Below are 24,200 nucleotides of genomic sequence, written 5' to 3'. Positions count from 1 at the left end.
TGGTTGTAGCCTCGCTGGAGTGGGTGGGCGTGCCGGTCTGGGTGTGTTTCAGCTGTTTTGCTCTCTTCTTGCCTTTTGATCAGACCACTCCTAAGTGACAGAGTGGAAAGAGGGAGGGGTCAAGGTCAAAGTTTTGCTTAAACTCATTCATAAAGAGGAAAGACCATTCACATGCTAATAGAATATGTGTACTAATTGGGTCTTTTTTAAGAAACAAATTGGTTGTCAGAGTAACTCTGGTGCTCACATTGTTTTCCACTGATATGGTCAAACTTTCTTCAAAAAGTGATTTTTAAAAATGTTCCTGTGAAGAGCATGCTATCTGACAATCTCTACTCTCAGGTAAAGTCTGACAAACTTGCTTTGGGTTGTTGCCAGCACACCCAAGGAATCCACTCTTGTCTTTTAAAATAACAGCAAAATAACAAAACAAAAAATGGGCAAATGAAGCTAAGAAATGCTAGCTGAATTCCTCTGAACTTTATTGCATTAATATGCAATAAATGGAGAAGCTGGGAGTGATGCCTGCAAAGGTGTCAGCAACGGCAACCTGGAGGAGACACAATCCGGACATCGACCTCTTCCCAAACCTGAGACAGAGAGCACTGGGTCAGGTCACAGAAACAGCAGCAACCTGTTGTAAAAATTAGCAAAAAACAGGCACTTTGAGTCCTCAGAGAAGTGATAGAAAATCACCAGCAGATCCTATCACGCTGTGCGTAAATAGTTATCAAGTGTATCAAAGCTTCTTCACCAATCTGTTACTAGCGGCTCTGACACCAATTCAAAACATAGAGAGCAGGTTGCAAGACCAGAAATTATAAAACACCATAAACGTCCTTCATCCCAGCACACGTATTTAGCAACGCAGAAAATCTGCGTAGTGTTTACAACACAGGGGAACTCAATTTGTACTTGGGACTCTAGGACAGCACAGTGCATAGCAAAACTAATTTGAAAGAAATACTTGTGGAAACAGACATCACAGATGCTGATGGGTTTCTTAAGAGACCTTCTCTGCTGACTTCGGGTCTGTCGACCTCGGAAACGAGCTTCCTTCTAGAACATTACGCAGGCAGAGGAACTTACAAAAAGAGATTTCTGTTCCCTGTTTCTGAGAAGGGCGACCTTTCTGTACACAAGTTGGATGACATTTTCTGTGCTGACTCTGTGCGACTATCAGCAAAAGGACATAAGATATTATAACTGTTCAATCTTTTTTACATTTGAGTATTAATATATACTTTATTCTTGAATTTGAGCTTCCATTCAGAATTCAATAGAATCTCTATCAAAAAAGTTCTGTGATTTAAAAAATAAATTAAAATGAAGTGTACAATTCCGTGGCTTTAGGTATATTCACAGCGTTGTGCAACCATCACCACGACCCATTTAGAAACATTTCATCATCAGCCTACAAAGACACACCCTGCCCTTGAGCTGTGCCCTCCCACGGGCCCAGCCCCAGACACCCCCTGGAGTGTGCCCTGGATGCGCACTGCAGAAAAAAGTGCTCTCCGTGCCGTTTGTCCCAATCCAGCTGCCCCCACGAGTGTGTCAGAGTACGTGTTTCATACATTTTCCACAAAAGTAACATTTTACAGATTTGTCTGTTTTATAGCCAGTGCTGTCTCGTATTGTTTCATTTTAATTTTTTTTATTATAGATGTCTAGGATGGTTTTTCATGTTTATTGGCAATTTGTATCCTTTAGTGAGTTAACCATTCACAAAATTTTCCTACTTCTCTTCCAGGGTTATGTTTTTACTAGTTAATTTCATGTTTTCTTTTATGTTACTGACATTCACCCTCTGTCAAACTTTTTGCCAATATCTCCCCCCATCATTTACTTTATATTTCATGATCTTTTGAACCAAAAATGCATACATTTTGATACAAACAAGTTGGTTGACTTTTTTGTTGCTATCTTTGCCATTTAGTTTGGTGCTGGTGAACCAGGTTACCAAGAAGAAAGCCTGATTTGTTGCGCTTGTTGATATGGGCAGTGTATATATTTCCGCTGTAGCTGATTTCCAGCTACCAACCGACAGGCTTGCAAAAATCCTAAATACAGGGTCTGGCAGAAGTAAGGCCTGCTTGAGTGTGGTTGGTAGGGCAATAATATGGTGTAATAACTTACAGTTTTTTGGCTTGTTTGTGGTCGGGTTTTAATTTGAACATTTCACCTAATATGTCAGCTGATGTGCTTGAGTGTGACAGTGTTAGGTTACAGACTTACGTGCTTATGATTTTGTAATAAAAGATTTTGTAATAAAAAAGGGCTGTTATTTGTGCCAGACCCTGCATTTAACAGTGGACTCTCACAAACCTGTCCCCTCCAGCTCCCGCAGAGCACTATTACGTTGATGTTAGGTTTACAAAGTTCTTCTCCATCACGGGGTCGAATAAATATATGTGCACGTGTCCTTCCCAAACATAATTTTGTTTCATTATTTTAATTTTTAACTATCCAAGTAATAAGTGTTTACTGAGTAAAAATCAGAAAATATAAATAAATAAAAGGAAAAACGTCGAATCCATGAGAACCTCACCATATGGAGATCCATCCTGGAAAGTCAGGCTGGTGGCGATGAGGCAGAGTCTCCCGGGCAGGCCAAGCTGCTGTCCAGAGAGTTCGTCCCAGTGTACACTCCCCCACACACAGCATCGAACCGTGTGTACTTTCTGTAATCAGCTTTTCTCAATCCATAACACATCATAAATAGCTTTTCATGCCAGGAAATGTCCATCTACAACTTTTGGTACTGGATGAATAATAGTCCATTTTCTTTATAATGTATTTTTGAAGTATTTTAGTAAGAATGTATTTAACCAGACTTACTGGGTACTTAAGTTCTTTTCCACTTTTGCTACTACAAACAGCACAAAAAGTGGCTTGTGCGTGTAGTTCCTTAGGGTGTGCATGAGCAGTTACTTCCTCAGGGTATTTTCATGAAGTAGATTTTGTGAACGAATGGACATACACCATACGATTGATTTATTCTCTGCCTTTTTTTCTGTTATTTTACTTCATATATTTTTGATCATTTAATTCAGATTTAGGGTTTTTAAGTTGCTCATCGGTCATGTAATCTGATAGTTTACCAACAACTTCAGTTCCCCTTTCCGATCATCGGCTCTGATTATGTAATGTGGTATTGACTAGAACTTTCCCTATGTTTTGGATTGAAAACTGAGAACCAGGAAATGTATAGCCCATTTTTTAATACAGATGCCGGCGGTTGGGGCCCAACACCTCCCTCAGGGCATTCTAAAAAGCCGCCAAACCAGACACCTGGCTCTCGCACTTCCCAGCCACCTGAGAATGCCCGGGGGGGCAGCGGGAGCCTTGGGAGACCAGTGCTCATGACGTGTAAGGCTGTGCCCCAGGGGAAAGGTGACTTCCCCTCCTTCCCAAGCCACGTGAAGAGAGAATGCCAACGGAATCACTCGTGGACACTGGACAGGGGGACTAGACACCTCTGTCCCCAAATGGATACTTGCTCTGATGCAGAAATGTGCAGGACTGCCAACTCCTGCCGAAAGTGGTCCCTGTCTGAGCAGCCGTAGGGAACCTTACACGGGCCCTGGAAAGTTCAGCCTTGTCTGTGAACAGAGGGACTGACATCTGCTCTCCCGGGGATTTCTGTTGGAGTAAGGCTTGCTAATAGCCAATTAGAGACTGTGAGGTCATGCACCTGGAAAAGGTGCTACAGCTGCACCTCAGCTTTCCTGGGTCTGAGTCCTCAGAGAAAGCACAGGAGGACTTCATTCATCCCTGCCAATCCATGTAAAGGAGAACAGAGACCAGAGGAGAAAACAGGCTATGAGAAACACCGTCAACTGGTCAACCTAAACCCATGAACAACTTTGTAGAGTACAGACAGCGACCTACCAGAGACCTCCCTACTATTATTTAAGAAAGAAATTTCTATTTTATTGAAAAGTCCCTGCTTCCTTGTTCACCAACTTAGCCTGTACCTTAACCAACACAATCATTGAAAAGAATATTGGCCTTCCTACCCCCCATTCCTGGTCTCCACATCAGAAAGCTATATGTGGGGAAGGGAGGAGCAGGGGGTGTGTACTCCAGGTTGACGACACCCACCCCACCCGTGTATACATCAGCACTGAGCTGGAAGCCCAACCTCTGATATGGGGAAAGGCAAGGAGTTTAGGTGGAGCTGGGGATTCAACATATTAGATTGCACTATTAATACCTCAGAAAAAAACTGGAGAGGTGTAAAATCTGCTCAAGATACATTAAAGGGTTAGAAGGGGAGAATTTCAGATTCCAGTTGATGGAATGGCTGGAGGAAGATAAAAACAAAGTCTTATTTAGACTAGACACCACTGAGGTGCCTCATAAGCTAACTCTAATTAAAAACCCTCAGAAAGCCTTGTGACTTCAGAAAGCCTTTCAAGTCTCTTTTACTGCCTGTAATTTATTCTGATTCCTTTCTAATCAAATTAATTTCCAGAAAACTAAACAAAAACTGACTTCCTCCTTTCCCCATATTGTTTCTTTGTGTTCACCTTCTCATTTAAACTCGCACTCTCTCCCCTTCACATCCCAGGCATCCAGTCACCGTATTCTCTCTCACCCACGCGTGCTATTCTCCTTGCCCGTTACTCCCATCTCTGCACTCCTGACTTCCCAATCAGTTTTTCCCATATTCTGGCTCCCCGGGCAGTGTGTGTGTGTGTGTGTGTGTGTGTGTGTGTGTGTGTGTGTGTTGCCACCTCCAGCTGAGTCTCCAGGTCATCAGAGACAGCCATGCCAACACCAGGGTTTAATAACACCCCACCCCTCCAAAAAGTTCATATCCACTTAAGCCACAAAGTGTGACCTTATTTAAAAATACGGTCTTTGCAAATATAATGATGGTAAGGATCAAGACAAATTCATACTGGATTAAAGAGGGCCCTGAATCCATTGAGAGTGTCCTTATAAGAGACAGAAAGAAGGAAGACAGAGACTCAGAGGAGAATGCCTCAAGAAGACATGGGCAGAGATTGGACGGGTGCAGCTACAAGCCAAGCGATGCCAAGGACTGCTGGCGACCACGGGAAACTGGGGGGAAGGCTCAGGATGCTCCCCCCTCAGAGCCTCCAGAAGGAAACAGCCCAGTGGGCACCCTGATTTTAGGCTTCCGGCCTCTTGAACTGGGAGAGAATCAATTCCTGGTGTTTTAAGCCAGCCAGTGTGTGGTAATTTGTTATGGGAGCCATAAAAACAAACACACCCAGCAAAGCCACCAAGTTGCTCACAGTGCGCTTTTACTTCCAACTCTGCACCCACCGTGTACCCCCCCTGGAGGGCTTTCCCAGCCACAGGCCCAGGACCCTTGCACTGCCCCGGGGTTGCCCAAAAGCCTTGCAACAGCGTTCATCCTACCAGCCCTCCCTAATCATCTTTGCCACGTCCCATTTCTTCTAACCTATCACCTTATTAAGGAAAATAATTTATTCTCATCAAGGTGTTAATAACTGAAAACACATTAAGGCAAACTATTTGAATTGTGGCAGTTGATTGGGGCATGTGAAGGTCCGATCTACTGAATGGAGGGGATGCTCTATTTGTATGTGTTTTTAAGATGAAAGTGAGGAATTTAAAGACATTTCATACTCATGGCCATTCAGAGCTACTTATGCATCCAGCAAGTTTTTACTGAGTAGCTGCAATGGGTCACTCACTGTTCTCAGCACTGGGGATAAGGCGCAGACAAGGTTCAGAAGCCTCTTATTCTCCCAAAGCCTATGTATTTTTGCAGAGGGAAAACAGAAAACAAGCAAACAAGATAATTTCATGGAGAGATGTCTGCTGTAAAGAAAACCAAGTGATGGGCAGTGATGTGACAGAGAGTGACTGGAGGGAATGCTCCTTTAGATTGGGAATCACAGGGGGCCTCTCGGAGGAGGTGACATTTCAGCTGAGACACAAAGGTCCAGAACAAGCTAAGCAGACTCCCGAGAAAGACTAATCTCAGTGCAAGTACCAGGAGCAGAAGTGGCAGAGGTGGGAATCAATACGGTACATCGCGGGGGGAACAGCCAGAAGGCAACTGTGGCTGGAGCGTGGTGGGCAAGGGGGAGAGAGGAAAGAGATGCAGGGGGGAAGTAAGGCAGACTGCGGCAGCAGGTCCCAACGAGGAGCTTGACCTCTGTTCTAACTGCAAGGGGAGGCCCTTAACAGGTTGTAAGCAGAGGAATGATTAATTTTACTATAATTTACACCTTCAAAACAATCTCTCCAACTGCTATTGAGAGAATGTGTGAGGCAGGAGTAAAAGCAAGGAGGCTGGTGGGGAGGTTACATCATCATACAGGTGAGAGATGTTGGTGGCTCTGTCAGGATGGCAGGTGCTCTGCTTCAGGTTGCCCCGTCTGCACATGTGTGTAGTCAGGAAATAGTCAAAGGCTGTACCACTGCCCGCGTGTTGTAAATGTCTGTACTCATGAGCGTGCGGATGGAGATGCTATATCAATGGGATCTGAAAGTATAGTGGCTTAAACAAGGTGGAAGTTTACCTTCCTCTCGCATAACAGGTGGGCCATCCAAGACATGGAGAGGGGCTGACTTGAGCTGAACAAAATGGCAGAAGGAGGGCATGTCATCAACGGGCTTTCACCTCCAGGGACTAGGTGGTTCCTTCCAATTCTTACCCCTTTTCAAGTGGAAAGACATGACCCATTTTTCTTAGAGATGTGACCCAGACAAGCACTTAGCTTCCAGCTACATCTGATTGCCCAGAATTTAGTCACATATCCACATCAAGTTGCAAGGGAGGCTGGGAAATGTAATCTCTAGCTGAGTTGCCCTAATAAAGCTCACACAGTCTAGTGTTAAATAAAGAGAGAGTGAATATTGGCTACAACTAAAAATCTCTGCCACAACATTTTTTAATTTATCTACATAGTCATCAGTTATGGACTGAATTGTGTCTTCTCCAAAATTTTTATGTTGAAGCCCTAAATCCCAGTAATTTAGAATATGACTATATTAGGAGATAGGGGTTTTAAAGTGAGGTTAAATGAAGGCATAAGGGTGGAGCCCTAATCCAATATGACTGTTGTTCTTATAAGAAGAAAAAGAGACACACAGGTGTGGGCACACAGAAAAAAGGCTGAGGACACAATGAGAGGGCAGCCGTCTACAAGCCAAGGAAAAAGGCCTCAGCAGAAAACAAACCTACCGACCCCTGGATCTGGGGCTTCCAGGCTTCAGAACTATGAGAAATGAATTTCTGTTGTTTAAGTCACCAGCCTGTGGTATTTTCCTGCAGCAGCCCTAACAGGCCAATACACCATCCTTCTGGATAGTGGTCATGAGGCGGGCAATTTCTCGATCCTCATCCTTACCCCCGTCACAGCTAATTCATCCAGGTAGAAAGATTAGACAGAGAAAGTTGGGGCAGCTCACTGTCTCTGCTTCCAAACGTTCTTGGAGCTCAGCCTTTGGTTCTGGGAGATCCCTTGATATCCTTGAAACATGCACCCCCTTTCTCAAGTTGGTATCTGGAAAAATTCAACAGAGGAGAAAGAAAATATTTATCTAAAAAAATCAACTTTTTATGATAGAACTTTCATATGCCTACAACGTGTGGCTATTTCCATATGCAGCCAAAACATAGGTTTTATTTCATTCTAGTTTAAAATGTCAAAATTCTGTATTTTCAATGTCAACAATATTTTAGGGAGAACATATTGAAACCACTTAAAAATATTTGATCGTTTACTGATGTGCGAGAGAAACACTGATCGGTTGCCTCTCACATGCACCCGGACTGGGATCAAACCCTCACCCAGCAGAGTGTCCTGCCCGGGATCAAATGTGAACCTCTTGGGTGCACGGCATGGTGCTCCAACCAACGTGGCCAGGGTGGGGGAAGATTTTTTTTAAATTGTGCCTTAGGAGCTCTAAGTGACATCAAGAGGCTACTATTACCTCCCTTAGGAAAAAAAGAATTCTAAATTAGGTAAATGCCTTACAGAGGGAAACCTGTGCTGGTGAAACCTGAACAAAAGGAGGATCCTTGGAAATCTCCTTTTACCTTTATTTGCACATGCGACTCAAGAGAAAACCAGGTTTTACTAAAACAACCCCAGCGGATCCCTCGCCTTCCAGCCCCTCCCCCTCGCCTACCACCCTGCCTACTTTCTACCTTTCCCTCCCACCTCCGACCCCAGATGGGCAGCAGCCATCTGACACTCAGGAGCCACTGCAGGCATTTTTCAGTCTTCCCCCCAGGAAAATTTTCCCCTTTTAAGATCTTTGGGGCCCATCATTTTGCTTTGGGATCCATAGTTTTTCTTTTGGGTTTTGTGTTATTGTGCTGTGTGTCTATGCATGTCTACGTATGTCTGTTATAGATATGATACTGTTAGATGGTCCTGAGAAAAACTTTGATTTGTGAAGTCTAATGGGGACTGTAAAAGGGCCCTGTTTAATTGGCTTAAAGCAAAGGAGCACTCATACAAATTGGAGGAAAAAAACTAATGCAATTACTTTTCAAGCGCACATGATGTAGGATTAGCCTTTTGCAAAGAAAAACCACCTTAAGGGTGTTGGTTTAATTAAAGAAATGCAGTTGTCTGCTGCTCTCTAGCTTTGGAGCTTTCAGAGCAGGTGGGAAACCAGGGTAACAAGGCAGAAACCTTAATGCGTCATTTTATAACAGAGGCAGGCAAGATGCCTCGGTTAAAGATCCAGACACCTGCGACAATGCCTGATTAGGATTTTATGGTGATCGGAAATGACTGCACGTGTAGAGTAAGGTGTGTGTTTGGTAAAAGAAGGTATGAGGAATGGAAATGTATTTTTATTGAAAGAAAAGAAAGTAATTTTGTTCTAAAGTAAATGCAACAAGGAAAGAGGACAAAAGATGGATGGTTTATCAAAGTGGCAGAAACTTTGTGTATGTTGTAGAAGTTTTGCAGAAATGGAATTTTGAAAAGAAGTCTCATGCATGGTCAAAGGAAGACTGGAATGGATTCATTTAACTTCAAGTATGCTGATACAGATTTGGAAATTGAGTTTTCTGTCACTGCTAAAGGGACAAAAGTTTCTTCTTTTCTATAGTGTTGGTATGCTTTAGTAGGAAATTACAAAGGGAATGTCTCTTTACAAAAGGGGGAAATAAGACAAATGAGGCCTACCTGATGTTCGGAAAGTGCATTTCAATTCAGTTGCCCTCCTTCAAGGATAAAAGTGTATAATGATGATCCATGTATATTCATATAGGGGAGAAGGATTTCCATGTCCAAGGGTAACAGCTACAGGAGTTACTAAATTACTTCTAGAAAGGAGTTTCGCTGCTCAGAAAACCCCCAGAGTCCCTTGAGGAAAGGGGAACCCATTTCACTAGACAAATTCTACACCAGCCATGCAACACTTGGCTGATACCGTAGTATCGTCATTGTGCTTATCATCCCCAGTCCTCTGGTTTTATAGAACAAACCGACAACATAGGGAAAATTCAATTGGTAAAACTTGTTAAATCTTTTAATCTGCCTTGGCCTAAAGCTCTTCACTTGGCATTACTTAACTTAAGATGTATTCCTTTTGCTAAATATGTTCTCTTCTCAAATTGATACTGGGAGACCTATCCTATGAAGCTAGATCAGGGACTGTGGAACCTTTGTTATTAAGAAGGCCTTCTAACTTATTGCAAAGAATTTACAGAGGCTCTTGAAAGCAATGCAAGCTTGGAGAGCAGTCTTTCTACAGAGTGCTCCTGGGCGACAAAGACAGCAGCCATTATGGCCTACAGCTGGATTTATGGTCCATCAAAAAGAACATCTCTGCAAGGACTCCCCCCGAGAGGCTGGGCCACACTGGGTATGGTTAACTAATCCCCGAGTTGCAAGGTTACAGGGTACTGATAAATAAATGTGTTTTAAAAATAAATAAAATATTTGATCATTTAGAATGTGTAACATACTTCGCTGTTGTTTGGGGTGTTTTTTAGTGTTTTTGTTTTTGGTGTTTTTTTTTTTAGTTTATGAAACAGTCTGCTAGAGGCTGAGGAAAGTTCCCTGTTTGGGAGAGGGTCTGTGCGGGGAAACTCAGTGCTCTCCTGGAGGGCAAGGATGAAGACCGCTTGGATAAAATTTCACCAAGGTTCATTACTTGACAATGATTAATTGTGAAACTGGTCTATTGAGTAAGTCCATAAGGAAAGGGCTTCCCTTTTCCTTTTAATTGCTGCCTTACAACCAAGTTTTGTGGACTCTCTTTCAGAATCTATTCTGAATTTGGGGCAGACTCCACTGATTTTAGTGACAAGTCTCATTTTAGCAAATGCACCTGTACTTCATGCATTAAAATGTCCAAGCCAGTCCAATTTAACACCCATCTCACACCCAGTTCAAAAGTCTGCCTGGCCCTGGCTCAGGCCTTCCTTGCTGGGAAGTGGGGGAGGAATGTGGTCAGCGTCTTTACCCTTCCTCCATCTCCTCGGTCTTCTCTACGTTCTGGATGTCCCCAGGCTGCCGCAAGGGAAGCGTGCAGTGGACAGAGAGGAGCAAATCTCTCTGAAGCTAACTGCTGGACAGGGCAGCCAGGCCCCGGGCCTCTGCCTCTTATGATGACGGAGTCCAAATGTTGGCTCTTTCACAGGCACCTGTGGGTTATTCAGAACCTTCGGACAAACCCCACATTGCACAGTTCCTTGGTGCAAATGGCGCTTTCTCTGGCTGACTTCTAACAGCCATTTCCATCCCCACCAACACCTCTTCCCCCTCGTCCCATGGCCTCTATAGTCCCTTTATTGTACAAAAAGCTGCCCAGATGGCTGAGGTCCCCTCATGACAACTTCATCCCACTGCCCTTTCCATGGTCGACATGGCCTGCAGGAAGTTTGCCATGCCAACTAATGGGAGGGCAGACTACAATCACTTCTCCTTCCTCTCCTCTTCCTGCTGTTTGCAGGCTGCCCAAGCCAACCTTTTGCCTTCTGAATTCTCCAGGTGGGAAGCACTTGGTTCATTTATTCAATATTTATCATGCACTTATGTGTAAAGCATCGTTCACCAATCTCCATACTCACTGCCCACCCTGGCACCAACTCTAGGAGACACTTGTCAAGCTCCTCCAGGAGCTCTCACCCCACCTGTCCGCTGTCCTTGACCGTGCATTCCCATTGCCCAGCAAGCCTTCGGGCGGTGGACACCAGACTATGCTTCTACTGTGTTCAGAGACCCTCTCGTTTGCCTTTGGAAGAAATCCAAAGCAATCTCCCCACAGGCCTAGCACCTCCACTTCACGAATCCCTATTCACTCTTTTGAATCTAGACTTCTGTAAATGGTAAAATGAGCTGAGGATTACTGGTCTCTTTCTGCTATGTTTTTCCATAAGTCCAACCTAGCTGTGTCTAATATTTCTGTCTAAAATGTGCTTTTTGTTAGCTTTGAGGCATGCTTCAAAATTTTAATGCGCCAAAATGTCCTATACAATACCCAGTTACAAATAAATTTGGCTCTAAGGTTTTTTCATTTCTTTGGTGGGGGCAGGTGGCAGAGGATATTGTCAAGCAGGTAAACCCATGTCTTTGGCCTCAACAGCCTATGACTAAGGCTGTATTTCCTTTCATATACACAAACTACTGCATATTCATGTAGCTAGGTCAAAAATTTAATGATTATTCAGATGTGAAGAAAAAAAGCTGTCTTTATTTTCCACATCTGGTCTAACTTCTCCCCAAGCCCTAAAGTTGAGCAGGATGACAGAGCTCACCCAGAGGCCAGCAAGGATGCACAGGGCTCTCGAAGGAGCACTGCGTACAGGTGTGAGGTTGACTCTTTCCTTGCCACCACGAAGCCCCATCAACTCCTGCTCACACAGACCCATTTGGGGAAGGGGAGGACAGGATGGATCTTTGAATGACTGAGTCTTTAACCCACACAAGACTGTTTCAATCTGAAACAGAATGGTTCAACCAGAACAAACTGAGCTATCTGGAACAGGCAAGTTTGGGCAGCACCTCGGCCCCAGTCTGCTTCTGGGCTCAATGAAGCATGGCTTTCGCTCTGTCTTTCTTGAGCACGTACAGAGAATGTGGGCACCGTTTAGGCAATAGCTTAACACCATGATGTTCATTGGAATCCATGTATATGGGAGTTTCTTAAGTTGGATTTCCTGGCTTTTTCTTTTTTACATGCCCACATCATTGTTTTCAGTGTTTAGTATTAACTTCATGTTAAAAGCAGCTCTAATGTTAGCCCAAAAAAGTCCACGTTTGCTCTTCTCCTTTGGCCATTCCAAATAAGTGCGCTGTGTCATGAGAGATTTCAGCTTGTGATACTTGCTAGGAATGTTGTTCTGTGGAATGGGTTCCAGCAAGATCAGGATCAAGTTGTCAGATCCTTCATGGAAGAGATTGTGGTGGGCAAAGTAGAGTTCATAATGGCACCACTCGCTCTGGACAAAGTTGGGAGACAAAACAAAGATGGACTTGTAACTTTTCTCAATGCAGTTTATGATATTTTCCACAATGCTCTTGCCAGGAACAAAGTTCCTCTCATGGAGACAAAGCCGTATATCTTCTTTTTCTAGGCAAGGTACCAGTTCATTCTTCACCCAGGCAGAGTCGTGTTCACTGTAGGAAATAAAAGCGTGGAACTGCAGAGTCCTTTGCAGTTTGTCTAAAGGTATGTTCCTAGCCCTGCGCCGGGTCCGAGTCCACTGACACACCATCCTGAGATACCAGGGCAGATCCAGATAGATACAGAGGGCAGTCAGAGTGACAGCCAACACCAGTCCAGTGACCCCAATGGTGACAATCAGCAGAGCTGTGTTGCAGGTTAACGGAGACACATGAAAATCCTTCAGTAGGGTCCCCTTGTAGCTTCCTGGGTAGTCACACTGATAAGACTCAGGCCAACCCTCTACCACCCCACTTGATACTTGGCCTATACTTTGGATAAATTCTTGGAGCTCACACGTACATTGGAATGGATTGTGCCCCACGTTTATGGACCTAATCTTCTGGCAGCTCTCAAAAAAATGAGCCGATGGGTTGGAAATTGAGTTATAGTCAATGATCAGTACAGAGAGGCTGCCAAAGCTACCACATCCAGGCAGGTGGGCTAAGGAGTTGAAAGCAACATTGAGTTCTTGCAAAGCCTCTAGACTGGTGACATCTTCAGGGATTCTTGTTATTTTGTTATTGTGAAGATCAAGAACCCTGACCCTGGAAGGTAAACAACTGAACACAGAGTCAGTAAGTACATTTGAGGACAAATTTAACACCACTATACTCCCAACCCAAGTGCAATTTTGGTCATGTCTATCATATTCCAAATAATTCCAGCTCAAGTCCAGTATTTCCAAAGATGGCATTTTCTCAGTCATGAGACCCACTTTGAAAAGGTCTTTTAATTCATTCTTTTGTAAGATCAATGTCTCCAATCGAACTAAAGTGGAGCACTTCTGAAAAATACTATCTGTGAAAACATTCCGGGTAAAGTTCAAGACCTTAAATGTGCTTGTGGTTTGAGGACAAAGCATATGTATAAAATGTGTATCTGATATGGTTAACATCATAATGTTCATCTCAGAAAACACTGTGTATAATGCTGTCTGCGAAAAAAGAAAAACTCTGTTTGTAACATGTTCAATTGTCAATGCTTTCAAAGATGTTTCAGGATAAGTAAATTCTTCTTCATCAATGCTTTCAACAATTGTTAGATTGTAAATGTTGAGATATTCTATAGGTCTGGGCCAAAGGAATTGAAAAACTCTGACCAAACATTGCCAAGTTGTTTCCACATGGTTCAGTGTAAAATTCAGTAAATTTGGACCTCGAGTTGGTTGTGATAAAAATGTAGTAAAAACTTGACAGTTCATATCATTCAGCTTAATATTACTCAGTTGTAGGCATCTCAGACTGTTAACTGATATTTTTGCTTGGACAGAGAAGATATCATTTGGGTGAAAAACTAGGTGAAGTGTTTTTGTATTCAGAATTTGAAGACTTTCTGTCTCATGTTCTTTCACGTAATAACCTTCCAAATCCAGGAGGATGCCACTTAGATGCAAGTGAGCAATTGGTAGCAGGTCCAATGGTTGTAACTTTTTAGCACTTAATCCCAAGAAATTCAGTTGAGTCAAGTTACCAAATTCCTTACAGATGGGCAGGACATCAAAGGCATTGAATGAGAGGTCTAAATGCTTCAGATTGGTGATAGGATGGCAGGATATCTTCCGCAACTGATTGTGCGATAAATCCAGATATTCCAAATCCTGGTTGAACTTGAAAATGCTAATATCAAGGCACTGAAGTCTATTGCGGGAAAGCCTGAGAACTTTCAGCTGTGAGAGGAAGCTGATGTCGGAGAGGCGGAGCTCAGCTATAAAGTTTTGAGACATATCTAAGACTTTGGTTTTGGGTGGCAGGCCTTTCGGAACATGAGTGAGGCCTTGGTTTGACTTGTTTACTGCAAACTCACTTTCATCAGAGACCTGGACTGTGGTTCCAACTATTAAGATTACGATGTAAACAAAATGGAAGCTTCCGACAGTAGTCTTTCTGTCCTCCGTCATGGTGTGGAAGTGGCTAGGCCCCAAGAGGTTGTTGCTGTTCTTGCATCTTGATAAGCATCCAAATTCTAGAAATATAATATACATTAAGACCTATAAAGATTGTTCTCAAACCTCTACTTACTAAACACAAAATCTCAATTATTTCTTTATTCATGATTCCCATAAAATGGATATGTATTTTTCCAACTCACATTAGACCAGAAGCAGCACATTCAGAGAGATAGGATTCAGCGCTTGATCATCTGCTAAACATCAAGTCCCTACAGCTGGCAAACAGGAAAAGACAGGTAAATGTTAATAAGCACACTGAGGGAGTCAGAAGGCAGGTCAGGCTAAAAGCTGCTGTGTGTGAGAAAGACCAGTTTTCCGCAGCCAGGACTTCTCACTGCACTACAACATGGCCTAGACACTGACGTTCATGACAACTGGTGAAGGAGATGACCTGGCTGAGGGGTGGAGGCAGGTGCGCAAGCCCACAGACTCTGTATTTGTGACCAGGACGAAAGGTTGGAAATCTGAGAGTCACTGGACTGCATGCAAGATTTTAGAAAACCATCCAGGAGCCCCCAGGGAACAAGAGCAGGCAACAACACAAGCGCAACTTTGTGTAGCAGGAATAATTGGGGGCAGACTTTGACTAGCTGTTGTTCAGTGTTATTAACAAAAGGACCCACTGTTCATCACCTGAGGGTGCACTGGAATAGAAAGGGAGTTAGATGCATGTTTCAATTCACCATTCTTTGGAAGAGTAAGCACTCTTCTGGGTTGTAACATTTCATTAAAAAATGGCATATCATTTCTGTAAAATTATTTTTATGATAAAATTATTTAAATATGTATTGAGTGCCTACTACGTGCCTGGCACTGTTCTAGGCACTGGTGGCAGGCCACGCCCCTGACCTCATGGAGTTTGTAATGTGGTAGAGCTATGACTGCACATGGACCGGGCCACTGCTTTTCTTTTCTTTTTTTAACCAAAACCTTTTTTATTAATCTCTTTACCTTTTTTTACCCGATCCCCCAAACTCTCTCCCCTCTGGCATCCATCAGTCTGTTCTCTCTTTCTCTGAGTCTGTTTCTGTTTTGTTTGTTCATTTACTTTATTCTTTACATTCCACATGTAAGTGAGATCATATGGTATTTGTCCTCCTCTGACTAACTTATTTCACTTAGCTTAATTACCTTCTAGGTCCATCCATGCTGCTGCAAATGGTGACTTCATTCTTTTTTATAGCCACACAATATTCCACTGCATATGTGTGTATCACAGCTTTTTGACCCACTTGGTTACTGACGGGCACTTGGGCTGCTTCCATACCTTGGCTATTGTAAAATGCACTGCAACATGGGGTGCATATCTTCTTTCAAATTAGTGTTTTGGGTTTCTTCAGATACATACTCAGAGGTGGAATTGCCAGGTCATAAGGCATTCTATTTTTAATTTTTTGAGGAAACTGCATACCATCTTCCACAGTGGCTGCACAAGTCTGTATTCCCACCAACCCTGGACTGGGGTTCCCTTTTTCCACATCCTCACCAACACTTGTTATTTGTTGATTTATTGATGATAGCCATTCTGACAGGTGTGAGGTAACATCTCATTATGGTTTTAATTTGCATCTCTATGGTGGTCAGTGTGACATTGAGCATCTTTTCATATGTCTCTAGGCCATCTGTACATCCTCTTTGAAGAAGTGCCTATTCAGGACCTCTACCCACAAAATGGCATATTTTAAAAGCCAGTTATACTTCAATTTTTAAAATGGCATGTGAAAACATTTAAATACAAAAAACTTTAAAATGGCATATGGTTAAAAGTCTCTCACCCACTCCTCCCATACAGCTTCTTCCAGTTGTTCACCAAAATAACCATGAAAACACAGAAACACTTGAAAAACACCTTGCCACCTAAAATAGAGAAAGATGGAAAATTAATGGCAAGATTGAAAAACACTGACACTCATGAAAAAGAAACTGAGCTGTGTTAAGGGAAGTGCAGTGCACTCAAGCTTTGTCTTGGGAAAACAGACTCCCTGACAGGATGTCTGAACACGTTTCAACCCTCTCTGTGTTTGCCTCTGTGTTCACCAAGGGTGAACAACACCAGGTAATTAAGTAGTTTTTCTGTCCCCCTGACGGTACTGATGTGGGCTGGTCACCACACTGAGTTTCCCTTCTAGGCCACCGTCCTCCAGGTCCTCCTCACACAAGGATAGACACTCAGGCAACAGCTGAGCAAGAAGTGCTCTTACCGCTTCTATTCAACACACTATATGGGAAGTCCTAGCCAGAGTCAATTAGACAATAAAAAGAAACAAAAAGGATCCACATTGGGAAGGAAGAAGTAAAAAGTACCTCTGTGTTCAGATGATGTGATCTTACATGTAGAGAATCCTAAGGAGTCCACCAAAAAACTTTTAGAGCTAATGTACAAATTCAGTAAAGCTGCAGGGTACAAAACCAAACAAGATCGGTTGTTTCTCTATACACTAACAACAACTACCTGGAAAAGAAATAAACGAAACAATCCTATTTAATTACATCAAAAAGAATAAAATACATAGGAATAAATTTAACGAAGGAGGTGAAAGACCTATACACTGAACACAGAAGACTTTGAAGAAATTGATGGAACACAAATAAATGGAACAATATCCTGTGTTCATGGGTCAGAAGAAAAAATATTGTTAAAAATGTCCATACCACTCAAAGCCATCTGTAGATTTAATGCAATAGCTACAAAAATTCCAATGATATTTTTCACAGAAACAGAAAAAAATTCTAAAATTCCTCTGGAACCACTAAAAACCTTCCAAAAATCATGCAATTCTGAGACAAAACAGAGCTGGAGGCATCACAATTCCTGATTTCAAACTTTATTACAAAGCTGTAGTAATCAAAACAGTGTGGTGTTCACATTTTTAAAAAAGACACACATGGGCCAATGGAACAGAATTGAGCACTCAGAAAAAAAACCATGCATAAACTGTCAACAATATTTGACAAGAAAATAAAAAATACTCAAAGGGAAAAGGATAGTCTCTTCAATAACTGGTGTCAGGAAAACAGTATATGCATGTGCAGAAGAAAAGTTTGACCCCTGTCTTATCCCACTCACAAAAAGTTTACTCCAAATGGATAAAAACTTAAGACCTAAAACCACCAAACTCCTAGAAGTAAACACTTTCTTCTCCTAGAAGAAAACTTGACATTGGTCTTGGTAATGATTTTCTGGATCTAACACCAAAAACAGAAGCAACAAAAATGAAAATGAAAAAGTACAGTTACATTGAAATAAAAGGTTTCTGCAAAGCAAAAGGAACAATCAACAAAATGAAAAGTCAACCAACACATTGGGAGAAAACACATGTGAACCATATTATCTGATAAGGGGTTAATATCCTAAATATATAAGGAATTCATATAACCCTATAGCAAAAAAAAGTAAAAACACAACCAAATAATTTAATTAAAAATTGGCAGAAGACCTAACCAGACATTTTTCCAAAGAAAGCATACAAATTGCCAAAAGGTACATGAAAATATGCTCAATATCACTAATCACTGGAGAAATCCAAATCTAAATCCCAATGAAATGTCACCTCACACCTGTTAGAAAGGCCATTATCAAAAAGTCAACAGAGCCCTGGCTGGGTGGCTTGGTTGGTTGGAGCATTGTCCCATAAAATGAAAGGTTGCTGGTTCCATTCCTAGTCAGGGCACATACCTAGGTTACGGGTTCCAACCCTGATCAGTCCCCAGTTGGGGCATGTAGGGGGTCCAGCCAGTTGATGTTTTTCTCCTTATATTAATATTTCTCTCTCTCTCTCTCTCTCAAAGCAATGAAAAAAATGTCCTTCAGTGAGGATTGAAAAAAAGGACAAGAGATAACAAGTGTTGGCAAGGATGTGGAGAGAAGGGCCCCCTTGAGCACTTTTAGGGAATGTACATTGGTTCAGCCACTATGGAAAATAATAAAGGGTTTCCTCAAAAATAATAAAAATGGAACTATCTTGTAATCTAATGATTACATTTCCAGGTATATATCTAAAGGAAATAAAATCACTATGTCAAAGACGGAGTACCCCCATGTTTGTTGACACATTACTCACAATGAGACATGGAAACGACCTAAGTGTTCATTGATAGATGAATGGGCAAATCAAATGATATATATATACAGGGTCCAGCACAAATAATGCTCCTTTTTTATTACAAAATCTTTTATTTCAAAATCATAAGCATGTACTTCTATAATGTAACAATATCACACTCAAGGACATCATATGACATTTTAGGCGAGATGTTCAAAGTAAAACTATAAGTTATTATACCCATATTATTACCCTTCCAACCACACTCAAGCAGGCCTTACTTCAGGCCTTGCTTCTGCTGGACCCTCTATGTAAATGTCAAGTCATTAGCAACTGTAGCACGATGTTTCTTCTGCCCTGGGAGCAGAAGCTGCTGAACAAATTTTGCCACGAGACGTTTCATGCCACAGTCCTGCATCGAAATCTGGGACACAGTGGTTTTGTGTCCCCACAACAGCTTCTAGTTCTCACACTGTCAGTGGCTGGTCTTTGTTGATTGCAGCCCATACATTCTCAGGTGTTCTGCTTGGTGCAGGCCTTCCAGAATGTGGGTCACTTTCAACAGATTCTCAGCCATCTTTGAAACATTTGTGCCACACTTTTATTTGCCCTGCACTCGTTGCATCACCCTCAAAAGCCTTCTGAATCGTCCAAACAGTTTCTGCAGAGGAATGTTCAAGCTTAACGCAAAGCTGGATACAGATTTGTTGCTCTACTCACTCAGTCATTTTGAATGCAACAGCGTCTACCGCCCCCACTGACTAGTACAGTGAAGTCCTCATTGTTCATACAAGTGCTTTCCAGTCTCCTTGGCTGCCAGGTTACAAACCGTTCTCGTTATATTAACAATGGCTGGACTTTCCCAGACAAATCTCAAGTGTATGTGTATGTGTGTACCACCCTGACACCTTGATGGCATTACACTAAGTGAAATAAGTCAGAGGAAGACAAATGCTGTAGTATTTCATTTATACGTGGAATCTAAAAAAGCCAAAAAAAAGTAGTTGCCAGGAGCTGGGAGGTGAGGAAATGGGGAGATGGTGGTCAAAGGGTACAAACTTCTAGCTGCAAGACAAATGTGTTCTGGGGATCTCAGGTGCAGCCCAGTGACAAGAGTTAACAGCATTGTATCACATACTTGAATGTTGCTAGAAGAGGAAATCTTAAATATTCTCACCACAAGAAAAGGTAATTATGTGATGTGACTGATGCGTTAACTAACCTTGGTGTGGTAATCATTTTGCAGTATGTATGTTATCAAATTATCACATTGTAGACCTTAAAGTTACAGAGTGTTATATGTCTGTCATATCTCAATAAAGACAGAAGAAGAACTGGGCGAGAGGTAGGGAGGAACTTGAGGGGCGCACTGCATTCTGAGACGCACAAGCCATACACGGTACTTGTAGCTGTATTCATCGGGAATTACAGTTTGTATACATAAAACTCCATTAGATCAGAGTATCAGAGAATCTGGGCAACAGGATAGGGGAGGCTACTACTTTATATGACTAAAAATAAATCACTCACGATGAAAATATAACTGATAAGAACACTTATGCACTGAATAATATTGCATCAAAATTTACCAGGTACGAATGCTAAAAACACAAGGAGACATTGACAGTGAAATTATTTAGTGTAGTTCTCTGGGTTGTAATTAGATCAATTCACAAGAAGTAAACATAATGGAGGATTTGAATAAAATAATTAGTTAAACAAAGATTTACAAACTTTGTAACTCCTAAAAGAGAACTTTGTATGTCTAAATTCCCAGTGTTTGTGGAGCCTTTACTAAAATGAACTGTTTCTTAGGTTAAATAAATTTTTTAATAAATACTCTAAAGCAAATATTAAAGTCACACTCCTCACTACAAAACAAACTTTTCCAACCACTTTTTAAAATGTTATAACTATTTTCTGGATCAAGAAAATCACATTTTTAATTGGACTTATGAGAGTCGACAGAATGGTACACACCCGCACCAGCCTCCTCCTCTGACCTAACTCCCCCAAACGACGAAACACACACACACACACACACACACACACACACACACACACAGAAGCAGGAAGGAAAGTTCTTAGGGAACTGAAACCAGGAGAAGTGCCTGAAGTTCACACACAGATTGGACACGATAGACAGAATACGAGCTTCACAAAGATGTTCACCCCCTAATTCCAGAACCTGTGAACATTGCTATTACATGGGAAAAGGGAATGAACATTCCAGCTGGAGTTCAGGTTGCTAATCAGCTGACCTGACAATGGGAAGAATATCCTAATATAATCACCAGAGTCCTGGCCAGTGGAAGAGGGAGGCAGAAATAACAACTATCGTTTACTACTTGCTGGCAGAAATGAAAAATTAGACAACCTTTCTGAAGGGCAATTCGGTCAGTTATACAAATTCTTCACACCTTCGTTTACCCTTATTTTAGCAATCCCAGTTCTCCGAATAGTCTTCTAAAGGAATTAACAGAGGTATGCTTAAAAATACTACTGTGATGATGCTCATGACATAATGAAAAGTTGAAAAAATGATAGTGTCTAGTGTAGAAAGTGGTTTAACCAATTATGGCACACTCATAACGTGAAATGGCATGCAGTCTCAAATACTGCACTTCTGAAAAAAAATAAGGTCTACAATGTACTGTTACATGAATAAAAGAATACAAAAATGTACATGTGGTAGGACTCTAATTTTGTAAAATATGATTAAAACCTGACATATTCAAAGCCTAGGGAAAGAAAGAATGGGAAGAAACATCAAATGCAGGCAGTAGTTATCGCTGGATCTCTGAATCATAAAGTTAATTTCCTTTCTTATGCTTTTGTGTGTTTCCAAAATTTCTAATTTTGAACATCTTTATACATCAAAAAAGGTTTGTCTTAAAATACAGCTAATGTAAAAATATTTTATATTCAAAGAAACATGCTTGTACTAATTGTATATAGAGAGAACTCCTTCCACATGTTGTATATAATAGGCATTTATGAATGAGAACCTACCTAGAAGTCCCTCTCTGGCGGCTGTGTTCCGGGAACTGTACTTTAGTGGTGGAGAGCTGATCGGCTGCCTTTACAGCTCCCCGCCCCCCAAACACAATATTTCTTCAGGGGCATTTATGCCCTCAGGCACTTCCCAGTGTATACACTTAACAAACCAGCCAGGAGCTTTTATAGTTAAGAAAAAATAAAGGAGAGGAAAAAGGGAGATGAGAGTGGATGATTGGAAAGTTCATAACTTTTTTTAAAAGGAAATAAAAAGAGATAAAAAGGAAAAAGATGTTTCTTCTTTTTATTTAATGCATCAAATGAAAAGAGGGAGAACAAAAGACATATGGAAGAAGCTCTCTTTCAAGAAAAAAAAGCCACAGTGGAGAGGATCTATGAAAATTAAAATTATAAGGGAAGATAAGAAAAATTTGGAGGTGAGACACCATAATCAAGTCAACAAGTGTGCAAGAGAAGCATTGTTATGCTTGCTAAAGTTTGGGTGAGAGACCCAGAGAAAGGCAAGTCCTAGGTCAGTCCCTGCCATTTCCTTCACACAACTGTTTATTCAGAGTGTGCTACGTGCCAGGACTTGGCTGGCGTTAGGCACTGGGGATATAAATATGAATAACACCGGCATAATCCCTGCTTTCCAAATGCTAATATATTAGTGACAGATACAAACAAGCAATTATAGAACCACATGACAGGGGAGATAAAATATTCTTGTCTGCTATAAAGACGCATCATATGTGACAGGTACTGTATCAGTGGCATAAACTACTTCGTTACTGAAAAAAGGAACTAGAGAAGGTGAAAAGACAAAAGGTAGTAAACAAAAGCAGAAGAAATAAATGTCATCGGTTAGTATTTTTCCTTAACTATGACTACAAGTGCTTTTCATGATAGTCATATCTTTATCTTTGTTACATGTTTAAAAGGACGTGTGCAACACTAAAATAAAAACACTTCAAATCAATCATCTTGCAAAAATGTCCAAAAAAGTTACATATTTCCTATACAATCGCTAGCATTTTCTTCCTTGTTTGAAGTAATTATGTCATAATTTGAAAAAGCCACAAAAGCCTGCTTACTTACCGAGATTTCTTTTTCAGGAGAAGAGAAAATAACTCATAAATGCAGGAAAAGAAGTGACTGACAAAGTGAAAGCCCTTTGAATACCATAGAAACGGTGTGGGGCCATCTGTTGGACCTTCCTGGAATTACTCCTGTTGGAGAATTGCCCTTTCAAAGGTTACAGTTCAAATCTGTGAGTAAGCAGGTTTCTATGGGTTACAGACTGAAACAGTAATCAGATTTTTAAATCATATGAGCGAGCAGTTTGTGACAATTTCAGTGTGAAGAAAGCTGTTTCTGAGGTAGTATTTATCTGTAAGAGTTTGCAGCCTATACATGAAATTGTCACCAGAGCGGAAACTTATTGAACTTTGCCTATTTTCTATTATCACCGCACTTAACACTTCCAAAGTTATTGCAACTACATTATTGAGCAATTCTGGAGCACTATCTTAGCTGGATGAGGTATGTTAAAATAAAATAAGCTCAGGTCCGAGATTTTTTTAAGTCGCCTTTCAAGGAAAGTTTAGTAGTTGATGCACACACTTGTATACCTGGGGGGAAATGCATCCTGTTCCCCCCCCATTCTGACCAACACTCAGTGTTCTTAGGGGCTTTAATTCTAGATTCTAGAAATAAATAAGACTGAGATCCTATAGGACTAATTAAAATTTTAGTTTTCTACAGGGAATTTGGAATAATTTTAGGATGCTATTGTCAAATGGACTCAAAAGGAGTCTGGAGGCTCTGGCTAGGAGTAAACGACACAGGTTTGTTCAAGGGTCTTGGAGTTAGAAACTGGAAACACGAGAAGGACCGAAACCCAGAGTGTTCCCAAGAAGAAAGAAAAGGCCCAAGTTCTCAGGCTAATTAAAACAAGAATAGACTCCTTTCCTCATGTCTAAACCTACTGGATTTCGGTAATTTAGCAGCTTGACTATAGTGACTCCATTTTATCCCTTCACTCTTTCTCCATGTAAACAAGCGCTGATACAAAAAGAGGGTGCCTGGTTAACCAGAGATTTCAGGCAGCCAAAAGTCCCTACTCTTGACACTTTCCACTTAACTGACATTCTGTAAAGAGCTGAACATTGGAGTTAAATAATCATTCCGTAATTAATCCCACTGTCTGACATTTACCTCATCTTACAAAAAAACCAGTGAAGACCCTACGGTTTGACAATTGACAAAGCTGGACATCTGGGAAGGATCACTTCTGCTTTCAGAGGGAAAGGAAGACCAGCTTGTTACTATTCATCCTTACTCACCAAACATAACAGGAAGTCTTCTAGGCTGCATCAGCAAGTAGATGGGTCTCTGTGGGACCTGCAAAAGGACGCAGCAAGAGAGCAGTGAGTATCTGTGGAAACAGGAGGAGGGGAGCGGGACCGGCTGTGGTTCTGAGGAAATTTCAAGCCACACTGAAGTCTTTAAGAAGACTTCACAAACACTTGTGCGTGCGCATGCTCATATCATTGTAGATGTGG

General features: G+C 41.5%; 1 protein-coding gene across 10 annotated transcripts; it reads right to left on the bottom strand.

Moving 5' to 3' along the window:
* Nucleotides 1–7,430: 7,430 nt before the first annotated feature.
* Nucleotides 7,431–24,147, bottom strand: TLR6 (toll like receptor 6). 10 transcript variants are annotated; one of them, XR_008392830.1, is made up of 5 exons: nt 23,982–24,035; nt 16,372–16,453; nt 14,737–14,811; nt 11,738–14,610; nt 7,431–7,517 (listed from the first exon to the last, which is right to left on the bottom strand). XR_008392830.1 is itself a non-coding variant. In XM_053672372.1 (2 exons), the coding sequence occupies exons 1-2, from the start codon at nt 24,010–24,012 to the stop codon at nt 12,155–12,157; spliced, it is 2,487 nt and encodes an 828-aa protein (XP_053528347.1). In that variant the 5' UTR covers nt 24,013–24,147; the 3' UTR covers nt 10,634–12,154. The 10 variants fall into 10 exon arrangements, 1 of the variants encoding a protein (XP_053528347.1); XR_008392829.1 differs by lacking the exon at nt 14,737–14,811; XR_008392833.1 differs by lacking the exon at nt 16,372–16,453 and having other exon boundaries at nt 23,982–23,999.
* Nucleotides 24,148–24,200: the final 53 nt, after the last annotated feature.

The sequence above is a fragment of the Artibeus jamaicensis genome, unplaced genomic scaffold (genome assembly GCF_021234435.1).
Source record: "Artibeus jamaicensis isolate MK-2021 breed Jamaican fruit bat unplaced genomic scaffold, CSHL_Jam_final contig_76, whole genome shotgun sequence".
In the NCBI taxonomy this organism is placed as follows: domain Eukaryota; kingdom Metazoa; phylum Chordata; class Mammalia; order Chiroptera; family Phyllostomidae; genus Artibeus; species Artibeus jamaicensis.
This window is presented reverse-complemented; position numbering and strand designations above follow the sequence as displayed.

What these genes read in the sequence shown, in the direction of transcription:
- TLR6 (XM_053672372.1), bottom strand. Translation starts at nt 24,012, where the DNA reads ATGCAGCCTAGAAGACTTCCTGTTATGTTTG. An exon ending in AAGACTTCCTGTTATGTTTG is followed by an intron (nt 14,611 to 23,981) that starts GTGAGTAAGGAT and finishes TTATATTTCTAG; the next exon opens with AATTTGGATGCTTATCAAGA.